The sequence below is a fragment of the Garra rufa genome, chromosome 1 (assembly GCF_049309525.1).
Source record: "Garra rufa chromosome 1, GarRuf1.0, whole genome shotgun sequence".
NCBI lineage: Eukaryota > Metazoa > Chordata > Actinopteri > Cypriniformes > Cyprinidae > Garra > Garra rufa.
In genome coordinates, this window is record NC_133361.1 from 22,179,307 (window position 1) to 22,193,455 (window position 14,149).

At 40.3% G+C, this 14,149-nt stretch overlaps 1 protein-coding gene across 1 annotated transcript in view; it reads right to left on the reverse strand.

Annotated features, from left to right (window-relative positions):
* LOC141296349 (uncharacterized) overlaps positions 1-14,149 on the reverse strand; it is a 43,318-nt gene that overhangs the window by 11,560 nt on the left and 17,609 nt on the right. Inside the window, exon 3 of the mRNA XM_073827631.1 lies at positions 1,372-1,815. Within this exon, the coding sequence (XP_073683732.1) occupies positions 1,372-1,815 (444 nt within the window). The remainder of the gene's footprint in view (positions 1-1,371; positions 1,816-14,149) is intronic.

Here is a 14,149-nt window from a genome sequence, read left to right on the forward strand (position 1 = left end):
CTGGGTCCAAGTGCAGGAAGAGGGTTTTTAATTAAACAAACAAAATAAACATAAACCAAAAGGCCAACACGGCACAAACTGAACATAAACTGAAACACAAAATAACAAAATCAAGAACACGGTCAGGAATATCAGGAACACAATATAACACACGAGACAGAAGACAATGCAGCCATGAAACAGGAGTGAAAGGTGAGAGTTCTTAAAGACCAGATGATTGTGAACAGATGTGAGTGAAATCAGTGCTAATGACAAAGACAGGTGAATGCAATCAGGAAGTGCAGTGTAGGAACAGCGACCTCAGGAGGCTGAGGGGAGACCCACAGCCCAGATCATGACAGTAATACAATACTAACATTGTTCTGTTACATGTTAAACCGTACATTTATTTTGACAAGTTGCCATTAAGTTTCTGTGTACAGTATGATATGATGCTTTCTCAAATGAAACGGAAAAGTGACACTCACAGCAGCTTTGGCGATTGAGTTTATCTGTTCATGTGAGATGCAAAGGCAAAAAATTAGCGGGAGCGTCACGTGTGCTTCAGTATGCGTGTAGTAAAGAAACTACACGCATCTCCACCATTCATACATACAGAGGCAATAGGAACATGCATGATTCAGATTGAAACTGTCTTTTTGCATTTCGGTTTTCACAAACATCATATCGTGATTTGAATGAAGTGACAGACCAACTTTTGATTTATTAATCCAAAAATCGACGATTCGGTGGCATTCCGCGCTATAGTAAATTCGTTTTTTATGAATGGAGAGCACGATCCCTTCTGTGTTTTCGCGGAGGAGACATTGTAAACGCGCGACCATGAAGAGACAGAAATGGCATGCCTTCGTGTAAATAAGATAAATAACAAGGCTATTTAGTTTGTTTAATAAAAGAACTATGTATAGACCTGTTCTATAGGAAAGATAACCTTAAATGACTTCTATTGTCATCTGGTGCTATATCGAAAATTAAATGAACTTGACATTCAAGGGGGCGGGGGGTGCCCCAAATAAAATGGTAGGGGAAACGCTGATATATATTCGAGACCTGATCGGGAGGTAACGTCTGATTCCGATCAAGTCTGAAACCACCTGATCGGCCCGATTTCCGATCACATGATCGGATCGGGACATCCCTAGTTTATATACAATCCTATCTTTGCATGTGTGTATGTTTGTGATGTGTCTTAAGAGAAACATTGCTTTTCAGAGTGAGGTTGAGTTTGTCAGATGAGAAACATAAGAATCCTTTCACAGACCTGCAGGTGTTGCTGAATAAAATGTCCTTTCAGCTTGAGGGAGAGAATCTCAAAAAGTAACCAGCTCTGAATTCTCTCTGAACTGGACAAATTTAACAACACCACTTTACCTCAGCTGTGAGATGTAGGGTAGACATTGAAGGAAACTCATAATTTCACTCTTTTCCTCTGAACATCCTTTCAGCTCTACTCGTTTCTTCTGTGTTTGGAGTTTCAGCACTTCCAGGAGAACAGAGCTCTCTCCCTCTGAGAGATTTATAGACCAGACATCAGGAGATTGGAAAACTGACTTTAATGCTGGAAGGAAACTTCTGCCTGTTTGAGTGTCATAGCTCTTCACATGTGAGTAAAGATCCAGCAGGAAATCACTCTGAACACCAGCATCATAATCATCAATCTCTTCATCAAAAGGAAAGGTTTTGTAGCTGCACACATATGAAAGAGTCTGGAATCTTGTTCCTGTATCTGTGTTACTTTTTACTACAGCATCACTGAGATTCAGCAGAAAGCTTACTGCGGACATCCTGCTTTTTTTGTCAGAAATGTCCCCAAACCTGATAATATACAATCAAGAACCAAATATTTCATTAATTTGAGACAACTTACATCACATAATACAATACTTTACATCCTACACAAATGAATAATTCAACAAAAAGACCCAGGGCTCTAATCTGAGAATGAAGCCTTTGAGTATGAAGAAGGTAATTTTTTTTGCAGGTACCAAGTAAGTCTTAAGGTCCATTTACACCAAGGACAATAACGTCTCGTTAACGTATGGTAACCCACGTTCCCTGATGGAGGGAACGGAGACGTTGTGTCAAATGACATGTCACTAGGGGTCGCTTTTGGGAGCCCAAACACCTCTGATATCTTGAGAAAAGGCCAATGAAATTGGGTGTGCAGATTTTGCTTAGCTGGTCACGCCCGGTATAAATAGGCCAGCGTGAGATCAGATCATTCGTTCTATTCTGAGGTGCTGAGAAGCATCTCAAACTCACTCAGAAGTAGTCCAAAGTTGTGGCAGGAGAACAAAAAAATCTCTGTTCCCTCCATAAGGGAAAAAGGTTTACCATACGTAACTGAGACTTTCCCCTTTCTGTCGTTCACTTCGACTTTGTGTTGAATGATACGACACTAGAGGTCCCATGGGAAAACCCCAACAACTTACAGACTGTATCACGAGTGTCTGGAAATGCAAATACTAACAGGTTAACATGTTAGATAATACATTTCACCTGAATATAAGTGGGGATACACATGTGGGACCTCATAAGCCGTCCTTGTTAAGATCGACGTAATAATATTCATATTCATATTCATATTCATATTCATATCACTCAAACTTACCAAATATAGATGAGTCATATATAAAATGAAAGCTCTCATTCCCCAAAATTAGATTTTTTTAATCGATCTAACACATTACAGCGAATTATGATCAAAAGGCTCACGACTACTATACCTACTATACGATAACTGTAAACAAATAAACATTTACGTCACATTCCTGCTCTGGAGTTTGCTAAAAGTGGCCACAAACTTTATATCAGCACTTAGATTAGGTTGTTATCTTTAAAATGACACTATGTTCACTTTTCTGTGAGCTTGTGTGGCAAACGACATTCTAAAATATTATAAATATTCCGATCAATGTGTGCGATGGAGCTGAATAGTGCGGTTTCTACTACTTTTGGCTTAACACGTTTGTATTGACGGGTGATTATGTCATCACGTAATGTGTCATATGTCTGAAAAGCTCCCAATCAGATCTGTCCAAAGAGATGTCGATCAAACTCCTAGACCAATCCGTTGTTGATTTTTGCCCTTCCAAGCACGCAGAAGAAGCGCGATTGGAACCTGAAATGCGCCGCCCCCTAGCGCACTAGCACTTAGCTCAATGCAGAGTTGGGAAACTATGGATTGTGAACAAATAAAAAAAATAATAGTGTATTATTCCAACCAAGTGTTAAAATGTAAGGTGTTCTGTGTAAAATGAGACCATTTTTATCCATTTAGCCCAATGTATGTGGGAATTTGACATTCAGGTATACCTTATCTTGCAAAATGGAGACACTTAGAGGACAATATCGCCTCCATTCAAATAAATCTCAATAACTTAAAAAAAATATGTTACAACAAAAGTATTTTCGTTTACTAGCACCTAGTGAAATCAAAAGAAACTTTCTGCAGGACGATAGGCCAAACAAATCTTAAAAAACAGACTTTCAAACAAAAACGTAGTAAAAAAATAAAAATACATGGCATGCCAAAATCAGTAAAAAAAATCAAAATATGCCAAAAAGCTTAAGAGGTTAAAGAGGCCCCATTTGCTAGCTCTGCCGAAGCACTGACTCCCCTGGTCGAGTGGGTTCTCACTTCCAATGGGCAGGGTAAGCCTCTGGCCTGGTAGGCCATATGGATCACATCCACAATCCAGTGGGAGATCCTTTCCTTGGAGACAGCATTCCCTTTCTGCTGTCCCCCGAAACAGACAAAGAACTGGTCAGAACGTCTGAAGTCCTGAGAACGTTGCATGTAGATGTTCAGGACAAGGACTGGACATAACATGGACAGGTCAGGATCTCCTTTCTGGGAAGGGATAGCTTGCAAGGTGACCACCTGATCTTTGAAAGAAGTGGTGGGTACTATGGGCATGTATCCAGGCTGGGATCTCAAGATAACGTGAGAATATGCCAGCTAGAATTCTAGGCATGAGTCATTAATGGAGAGGGCTTGGAGATCTCCCACTCTTTTAACTGATGTGAGTGCAATCAAGAGAGTCGTCTTCAAAGAGAGAGCACTGATGTCAACTGACTGAAGGGGCTTAAATGGATCCTGCTGTAGGGCCTGGAGGACCGCAGACAGATCCTAAGAGGGGATAAGGCGCAGGGTTCAGCCTCCAGGCACCTCTGAGAAATCTGATAACCAGATCGTGCTTCCACAACAAGCTGCCTTGCACCAGGTTATGGTTAGCTGATATGGCTGCTAGCTGGACCTTAAGCATCGAGGCAGAAAGGTGCCTATCCAGGCCTCCTTGGGGGGAAGAATAGCACTGATCCAATGCCACATCACCGTGGGTCCTTCCCTTGGGAAGCACACCAGTCTATAAATTTGCACCATCTTAGGTCGTACAGCTCGTAGAGGGAGCTCTGGCCTGTACAAGGGTATTTACCACAGCGGGTGGAAGGTCTCTGAAGTCCTCCTGGTCGAGTCCATGGACAAAAGATGGAGATTCCAGAAATCTGGGCACAAGTGCTAGATTGTGTCCTTCCATGCGCCAGGGAGGAATGGAAGATAGGAACACCAATTCTGAGAACCAGATTCTGTTGGGTCAATATGGGGCCACTAGCAGGAGCTGTTCCCTGTCCTTGCTGATTTTGCACAGGGTTTGTGCTATGAGGCTCACTCGGGGAAAAGGCACACTTACGTAGGCCCCTGGGCCAGCTGTGTGCCAGCGCATCTGTGCTGAAGGGGGCCTCAGAAAGTCCCTACCATAACTGGCAGTGACCAGTGGCTTGGCCAGCTTAGACAGCGCATCGGCCACATGACTGAGTTCGCCTGGAATATAGGTGGCATGTAGAGAGTTGAGTCTCTACTGACTCCAAATTATGAGATGGCGAGCCAGTTGTGACATGCGAATGTGAACACCGCCTTGGTGGTTGATGTACGCTGCCGTCGCTGTGTTGTCTGTCACATGCTTGCCCTGAACCAAAAGTCAGAACCTCTTCGGGGCCAAAAGCACTCCACGCAGTTGATATGCCAGTGCAGCCAAAGGCCTGTCCAGACCCCTGAGACTGCTTGTCAGTTGCAAACGGCACCTCAGCCTGTCTTGGAAGCATCTGTTGTCACCAGAATGTATCTGGACACTTTTTATAAGGGGACTCCTGCCCATAGAAACAAAATGTCCCCCCAAGGACAAAAGGTTTTGCGACATACTGGAGTGATGTTCACATGGTATGTACCCTGGCGCCATGCCCATTTCGGGACTCATTTCTGGTATGCAGCCAGTGCTGTAGCGGTCTCATGTGCATCAAATGGCGTGACCACGGCTGAGGATGCCATTTGCCCCAGGAGCCTCTGGAAGTATTTCAGAGGAGCCACTGTTTGAGTTTGAGTGTTGTCACGCATTTTAGCACTGACTGAGCATGGCCCTGTGAGGGGCGTGCAGTCATAGTGACCGAGTCCTTGTACTGAAATGCCCAACCTTTGAAGGCAAACCGTAGGAACGGCTTGCATCTTGGAAGAATAGAGACATGGAAGTATGCGTCTTTCAGGTCTATTGCCACAAACCAATCCTGTTCCTTGACACATGTGATCATGTGTTTAAGAGTTAGTATCTTGAACGGGAGGTTGTACAGGGCCTGATTCAAGACTCTCACATCCAAGATTGGTCCACCATCCTTCTTGGGTACAATGAAGTAGGGGCTGTAAAGCCCTTTCTTCATTTCAGTTGAGGGGACTGGCTCTAGAATGCCATTGAACTTCGGCGGATGAGAGGGATTGGGTTGATGGAGATCTTTTAGACTCTTTTAGACCCTTGGAGCTGCCATGTGGTTTGTGTTTGTAGCTCTCTGTGTTTGTAGCTTTCTGGAGCTTGTTTTTCTTTAGAAATCTCTATCTTATTATTACTCTCTGCTGTTTATAGTAATAAAAAACAGCTTTACTCCCAACAGACTTGTGAAATTATCCTTCATACTAACCTGACCGCTTACTTTACCCGTTAACTGCGAGTGCAGTGCGTTAGCTATTTAGCTTGTCACTGGCAACTTACATTTACATTCACGTTCTCTATTCGCGCCTACTAACGCTCTCCTTTCTCTCTCGCTGACCGTTCGCTTTTTTTCCACAACCACGATCTGCAACGCGTTAGCATTCCGTTAGCCGATTAGCTTGCGAATCGCGATCCCTTTTACGTCCTATTCACTCCGATGTTCCTCCTCCCATCCCTCTCTTCAAGAGTTCATCAAAACAACAGTGGTAAGTTCTACAAAAAAATGGTGAGTAATGGCTTCTTCTCTTGCTATTGTTGTCTGCACCACCTGCCACATGTATAGCTTATCTATCTCTGTCAGAAGTGAGCCTTATTCATGTCATAAATGCAAGGAAATAGCAAGGCTGACAGAGAAGATTTCAGAACTAGAGACACACATCCAAACTTTAATGGAGGATAGTAAGAATGTGAGGGACTTAGATACAGCTTTGGATGTGACTAGCTCAGGGAGCCATGCAAATTGTTCGGTTCCGGTAGTTACAGCGCCCGTGCAGCAGGGCAACTGGGTGACTGTGAGGCGGCATAGTCGCGGGTCAAAACACCACTCTTCCATTCCGATCAGAACATCAAACAGGTTCTCCCCGCTCAGTGAAGCACCCACTGAGAAACCTGATGAATGTGCTCTAGTAATTGCCGATTCAATTGTACGGAACGTGAAAATAGAGACTCCAGCCACCATAGTCCAATGTTTACTGGGAGCCAGAGCGCCTGACATCTTGGCAAATTTAAAAGTGCTGGCTAATGCTAAACGTAAATTCAGTAAGATTGTTATTCACGTCGGCACTAATGATGTTTTCGATTGCCAGTCGGAGATCACTAAAAATAATGTTAAAGAGGTGTGTGAACTTGCAAGTACGAGGTCAGACACTGTAATATGCTCTGGTCCCCTCCCTGCTTGACACAGGTGACACAGTAGACTGTGGTCACTCAACGGCTGGATGTCAAAGTGGTGTCCGCAGAATAACATAGGTTTCATAGATAATTGGACAAGCTTTTGGGGCAGACCTGACCTGTTGAAAAGAGATGGTCTTCATCCCTCCGGATGTGGAGCATCTCTCCTATCTAGAAATGTGGCACTAGTAATGGAAAGTTCGGGTCATTTTACAAACTCGGATCTTTGAGTCTCGTTCAGCAAAATGAACGAATCTTTTTGATTGATTAGTTTAAATTGATTTTGAATTGATTAGTTCATCTCTCGAGTCATCGGGTTTGAGTCGTTCGTTCACAGTGTTGGGTGTAACGCGTTACTGTAATTAAAATACTTTTCCACTGAAAAAGTAGAGTAACTGATTACTGTTCATTTTTAAGTATTTTAATTACAGTTACGTTTAATGTACTTGCGTTACACTGTAAAATAATTAAACTAGCTGAATATCATTATTTAATTTGATTAATTAATCTTCTAAAGGTAAAAGTAAACTCTGCCGCTTTAAAATCGTTGAAGTGCAGGTGCACGTGATTTCGCGCAAGTTTGCTGCATACTCGTATCGTATTCTTAAAGCGGATGTTGGACTCGGCTGAAGCGAGTGGCTGTTTTGCGAAATGGAAATATGCCCATTACTTCAGGTTTCTGAAACAAGCAGACAAGAACATTACAGTAATATGTAAGCTATGTCCTGGGGAGAAAAAACTATCGGCCGCTGTCAATAGCACGAGTACTCAAGCACCTGACACGGCAGCATAGACGAACACTTCTGAGTGATCCTTGTTCATATTCAACGGATAACACTGCGGCAACTCCTGCTAAACAGGCAAAACTTGATTTTACTTCGGTAGCGCAGAAAGTGTCTGAATGAGCAAGGTTACAGTTCACTTTGTTGAAACACATGACATGATTACAAAAATGGTCATTAAAAATTTTAAAATATTGCATAGTATTATAAAAACTCCTTGAAATTCTAAATAATAATCACAAAATATTATTGAACAAAAACGTATTTCATTGAAAAAATGGTAAAACCACAGTAATTTCAGTGATGCAAATGCGTTTATATAATACAGTGACTATACTGCCATCTATTGGTGGTTCGGTTTTATATTTAAAGGTAGGCTATTGCATTTTTCCAAACATTTTAGATTTGTTTAAAAAAAGTAAAACATATATTGAACTCATTGCTTTGAAATTAAGTTTGACGTTTACAGGTTGATACATGTCATGTTTAGCTTTTCTTAAGTTTCTTGAGAATAATATATATTTTTTTGTTATTTTGGAATTGTGTTTCTTACCGAAAGAAGGTTACATTTCTTACAAAAAAGTTTATTATTATAGAATGTTTTTATAGAATGTAATAAAGATTATTCAAAAAGCTAAAATGCTAAACTATTTAATGTTTGACTCATGTTTTATTTAATTATCTATTATTTAAAGAGTTTAATTTCTATTTTTTGTCCACTCAAGGTTTATAGGGATTTTAAGAAGTATTTAGTTAAATTACTTATTGAGTAATTAAGTTACTTTTTAGACACAGTAATTAGATAAGTATTTTAAATACAACATTGATTAAGTAATTAGTAATTAGTAATTAATTACTTTTTTAAAGTAACTTACCCAACACTGTTCGTTCATCACGTGACAGCCTCATAAGCTTTACCTATGCTGCCTGAGCCGGAAACCGAATTGATTAGTTCATCTCTCGAGTCATCGGGTTTGAGTCGTTCGTTCATCACGTGACAGCCTCATACGCTTTACCTATGCTGCCTGAGCCGGAAACCGAATTGATTAGTTCATCTCTCGAGTCATCGGGTTTGAGTCGTTCGTTCATCACGTGACAGCCTCATACGCTTTACCTATGCTGCCTGCGCCGGAAACCGAATTGATTAGTTCATCTCTCGAGTCATCGGGGTTGAGTCGTTCGTTCATCACGTGACAGCCCCATACGCTTTACCTATCATGCCTGAGCCGGAAACAGAATTGATTAGTTCATTTCTCGAGTCTTTGGGTTCGTTCATAGCTGATCAATTGCGCATGCGCGACTGAACGAATCACACCCCGAGACGACTCGTTCTTCCAGAGTCACATTAAAGATTCATTCAAAATGAACGAATCGTTCAAGAACGACCCATCACTATGTGGCACATAGTCTTAGCGTTTGCACTAGAGGTCGACCGATATATCGTCCGGCCGATATATCGGGCCGATATTTGCTATTTTTTAATATATCGGCATCGGCCGATTTGCGTGTTTTGTAGCGCCGATTTAAAGTCAGGCACGCCTGTGGGCAGCCCCGTGTTATTGGTGCGGTAGAGCGCTACTGTGAAGGACCCCAAGCCAAAACTTTTGTAAGATTCAATAATAGCTCTGAGAGATAAAGGTAATGCTTAAATTCTAATATTTCAAAGTCCCATGGCCATATATGTACTATACATTACTAGTAAACTATGAAGTGTTGCTTTCACTTAGTGAAAGAAAATCATAGGACTGTCGGGAACTGGCATAATGCTACGGCTAGTTAAAGGTTTGCTTACTAGCAGTTAAGTTTAAAGACTGTAGTCTAAAACGATCAGCAGCTTGTTTGCTAACATATAAGCCCCAGTGTTATAAGTTCTGTTTTATTTTTCCTGTATTCGAGTCGGAGAATTTCACTGTGTGCGTGGGGTGGAGAAGGCGGCAGCTCTCACAAACAATGCAGCGTTGTGATTACTCCGCCTCGCTCGGAGACAGTGATGCACAGAGGGTGGTTATATCCACCGGTCTGGTAATAAAAAAATGCATTCTAATTACTTGTGGGTGGGTCGAGCGTGGATGAGATAAATCAATAATGATGTAAACATTAACTACATTTTCTAAAATCTGAACCTGAGTTAAGTGGTCAAGACTGTGGCGCCAGCTTCTTTTTAAATATATTTTGATGATTGCACCTGATGTGCCCGCGTCCTTTCCGTCACCCCAGATACTGCGAGTTTAAAACTATGGTCATTGTCCAGATTTCAGTAAACGTTATTTTTTTCAGCATGGGTTTGGCTTAAAAGCACGAGTGATTAAGCCTATATAAGTGTGCAGCGATGTGAAGATCAGCTGTTAAAATGAACCATCCATTCATCATATCATCATACAAAACTAAGAATTAGAATAATTGTAATAGGAAGATCGTGTGTGGTTAGCTAAATCAGAGAATCAGGTGCGGGTGGATGGCAGGCAGATTACACTATTGCCTGATTTTGCTTTATTTCATCGTCAAAAGTAAGATTTTGCACTTTCTTGTCATCAAAAGTATTCTGAAACAAGTCACAACTGAGCCGCTGTGCATCTCCATTTAAACACAGCGGTGTTTCGTTTATGAATGAACGTGCATTTTTAAACGAATCTAGTGAAATGATTCAATTTCCCGTTCATAAAGAGAGTCATCTGCTTTATTCAGGAATGAATCAGCTGCTCGAATGAATCAAATTAATGATATGATTCAGTAATTAAGTCAGTGTCTTGCCACCATCTGCTGGCAGGTCCTCTCAGTTATATAAATCATTTAAAATTTCTGTATTCAAAATTTTATTTAAAACATTAAAGTTTCAGATTAATCTCAGCTCTTAAACTTTTATGTAAACGATTAACAGTTTTTATATTATCTGTTTTATATATTTAATACGGTCACACTTTATATTAGGTGGCCTTAATTATTATGTACTTAAAGTACAATGTACTTAATGTGGTCATATTGCATTGCAAAACACTTTTGCTTCTATTAAGGTGGGATATGGGTAAGGTTAGGGGCAGGTTTGGTGGTATGAGTAGGTTTCAGGGTGGGTTAGGGTGTAAGGGTTGGTTCAAGAGTGGTAATTACAGAAATTAATTACAAATGTGATTACATACAGGTTTTTAAAAATATATAAATACAATGTAAAAACATGTATGTACACAATAAGTACACTGTACCAAATTATTAATTTAAATGTAAGTACATAGTTGTTAAGGTCACCTAATATAAAGTGGGACCTTTAATACTTGGTCAGTTCGATTTGTTTGGTTAAATCTTTTATAATAATACTGTGCAGTGCACAAAATCAAGATCCGAAAGATGGTTCATTGTGTTCATTGTTCATGATGTTAAGTTTAGAAATGATGTGCATCCACTTCTTATTAGTGTGACATTTTAGCATGCAAATAAAGGGAAGAACTTCAAGACATCGGCCCTAAAAATCGGCCAAAAAAATCGGCAGCACATATCGGCCATCGGCTGACCCTGACCTCTAAACATCGGCATCGGCATCGGCATCGGCTATAGAAAAACCCATATCGGTCGACCTCTAGTTTGCACTTGACTAACTGGGGCCCAGGTCAGGAAGCAGACAGACTGGCTAAACCGACCGTCTGCTAGCCGCCTCACGTCACAGAAATCAGTTAATTCTCAGCACATAGAGACCCTTTCACCTAGATATCACACTATAGAGACTGTGTCTGTTACCCGAGCTAGAAAATACAATAAACGTCCAAAGCAATTTAAGAGTAACAATTTAATTGATGTTTAACAAATAAAAAATGTATATAATACTGAGAAACAAATGATAAAGCTTGGCTTATTAAATATCAGGTCACTTTCTACGAAAGCACTTTTTGTAAATGATGTGATCACTGATCATAAGCTAGATGTGCTCAGAAACCTGGCTAAAACCAGATGATTACATCATTTTAAATGAGGCTACCCCCCAAAATTACTGTTATAAACATATGCCAAGTGTAAAAGGTAAGGGGGGAGGTGTTTGCACAATTTATAGCAATATGTTCAGTGTTTCTCAGAGAACGGGCTTTAAGTATAACTCGTTTGAAGTAATGGTGCTCCAAATAACATTATCCAAAGAAACAAGTATTAATGATAAATCTCCTGTGACACTTGTACTAGCTACTGTATACAGGCCACCATACAGACTTTATTAAAGAATTTGATGATTTTCTATCCAAATTAGTGTTGGCCGCAGATAAAGTCTTAATGGTGGGTGATTTTAACATCCATGTTGATAATGAAAAAGATGCATTGGGATCAGCATTTATAGACATTCTGAACTCAGTTGGGGTTAGACAACACGTGTCAGGACCTACTCATTGCCGAAACCATACTTTAGATTTAATATTGTCACACGGAATTGATGTTAATGGCGTTGAAATTCTGCATCAAAGTGATGATATCTCAGATCATTATCTAGTCTCGTGTACACTCCAGATAACTAAAACTGTAAAATTAACTCCTCGCTATAAGTACGGCAGAACCATTACTTCTACCACAAGAGACTGCTTTGTAAGTAATCTTCCTGATTTATCTGAATTCCTCAGCATATCCGATAGCTCAGGATAACTTGATGATGCAACAGAAACTATTGACTCTCTTTTTTCTAGCACTTTAGATATAGTTGCTCCTCTGTGGTTAAGAAAGATTAAGGAAAACAGTCCGACACCGTGGTATACTGAACACACTCGTGCACTGAAGAGAGCACGACGAAAAATTTAACGCAGCTGGAGGAAAACAAAACTAGAGGTTTTCCGTACTGCCTGGTGTGAATGTAACATATCCTATAGAAAAGCATTAAAAACTGCTAGATCTGATTATTTTTCATCTTTCTTAGAAGAAAACAAACATAACCCTAGGTATTTATTCAATACAGTGGCTAAATTAACAAAGAATAAAGCACCAACAGGCGCTGAACATTCCCAACAGCACAGCAGTAATGACTTTATGAACTATTTTACTACCAAAGTAGATACTATTAGAGATAAAATTGTAACTATGCAGCCATCCGCTACAGTATCACATCAGATATGCTATAGATCTCCTGAGGAACAATTCCATGCATTTTCAACTATAGGAGAGGAAGAGTTGTATAAACTTATTAAACCATCTAAACCGACCAATGTATGTTACGCCTGTTTCACACTTACTCCGTATACAGTGCGTATGCAGTCCGTGTGCGTTACGTATGCGGTGCAGAAGCAGCACGGACTCGTTTTGCTTTCACACAGGACGCGTTTGCAGTCCGTTCCTGATCCGCGGGTGTTTACCACAAACACACCATTTATCTGTTATTTTAATTTCAAATCCAAACGTGCTTTTTCAGCATTGGGATAGTCTTTTATCACAGTACACTAATACAATGATACTAGACATGTTCACGTTTAAACTCAACGTATTAAAAACAACGTATGCTATTATTCAATGCATTTGACTTCTAGATTTGGATATTAAGTTGCTCAAGCAAGTTGCAACACATTTAAACACAGCATAGGTAGGCTATATCTTCCTTTTCATATTGAAATTGGGCTTTCACAAATATTTTATTTTAACAAATATTTATTTTAAATACCACAGACAGAAACAGTCGGCTCTCTGTGCCTTTCTTTCGCATTAAATCTTTATTAAAAACCATATTTTAAAGAACTTTTCTACCTGGACAAGTGCATGTATTATGTTGCCTTGTTTATTTAAAACTGCACTATTCTAAACCTAGCCAAAAAGCCACGTGTTGACTGTGAAACACAGAAGACTGCAATTATATGCATTTACGGTACATTTCCGTGTCAATTCATGTTCATTTTTACAGCGAACAATGCGCTGTCACTTTAATTCAGCGCATGTAACGCAATGCAGCACAGCAAAAATAGACTCCGTGCCTAAACGATCACTTCACTGCTGCAAACGCACCGCATCTGGAACGCACTGACGGACAGCAACCGCATGCAGTGTGAACGCTCTGATCCGTTAACATGGGTGCGGAAAAAAATACGCAACGCATACGCACTGCAGACGGAGTATGTGTGAAACAGGCGTTAGACCCTATTCGATCTAAGCTACTAAAAGAGGTGCTTCCAGAAGTCATGGATCCTCTTCTGAATATTATTAATTTGTCACTATTGTTAGGATATGTCCCCAAAACCTTCAAACTGGCTGTTATTAAGCCTCTAATTAAAAAAACTCAACTTGATCCCAGTGAATTAAACAATTACAGACCAATTTCAAATCTCCCTTTTCTGTTAAAGATATTAGAAAAGGTAATGTCCTCGCAATTGTGTTCTTTCTTAGCAAAAAATGGTATCTGTGAGGATTTCCAGTCAGGTTTTAGACCGTATCATAGTACTGAGACTGCTCTTATTAGAGTTACAAATGATCTTCTCCTGTTATCCGATCGTGGAT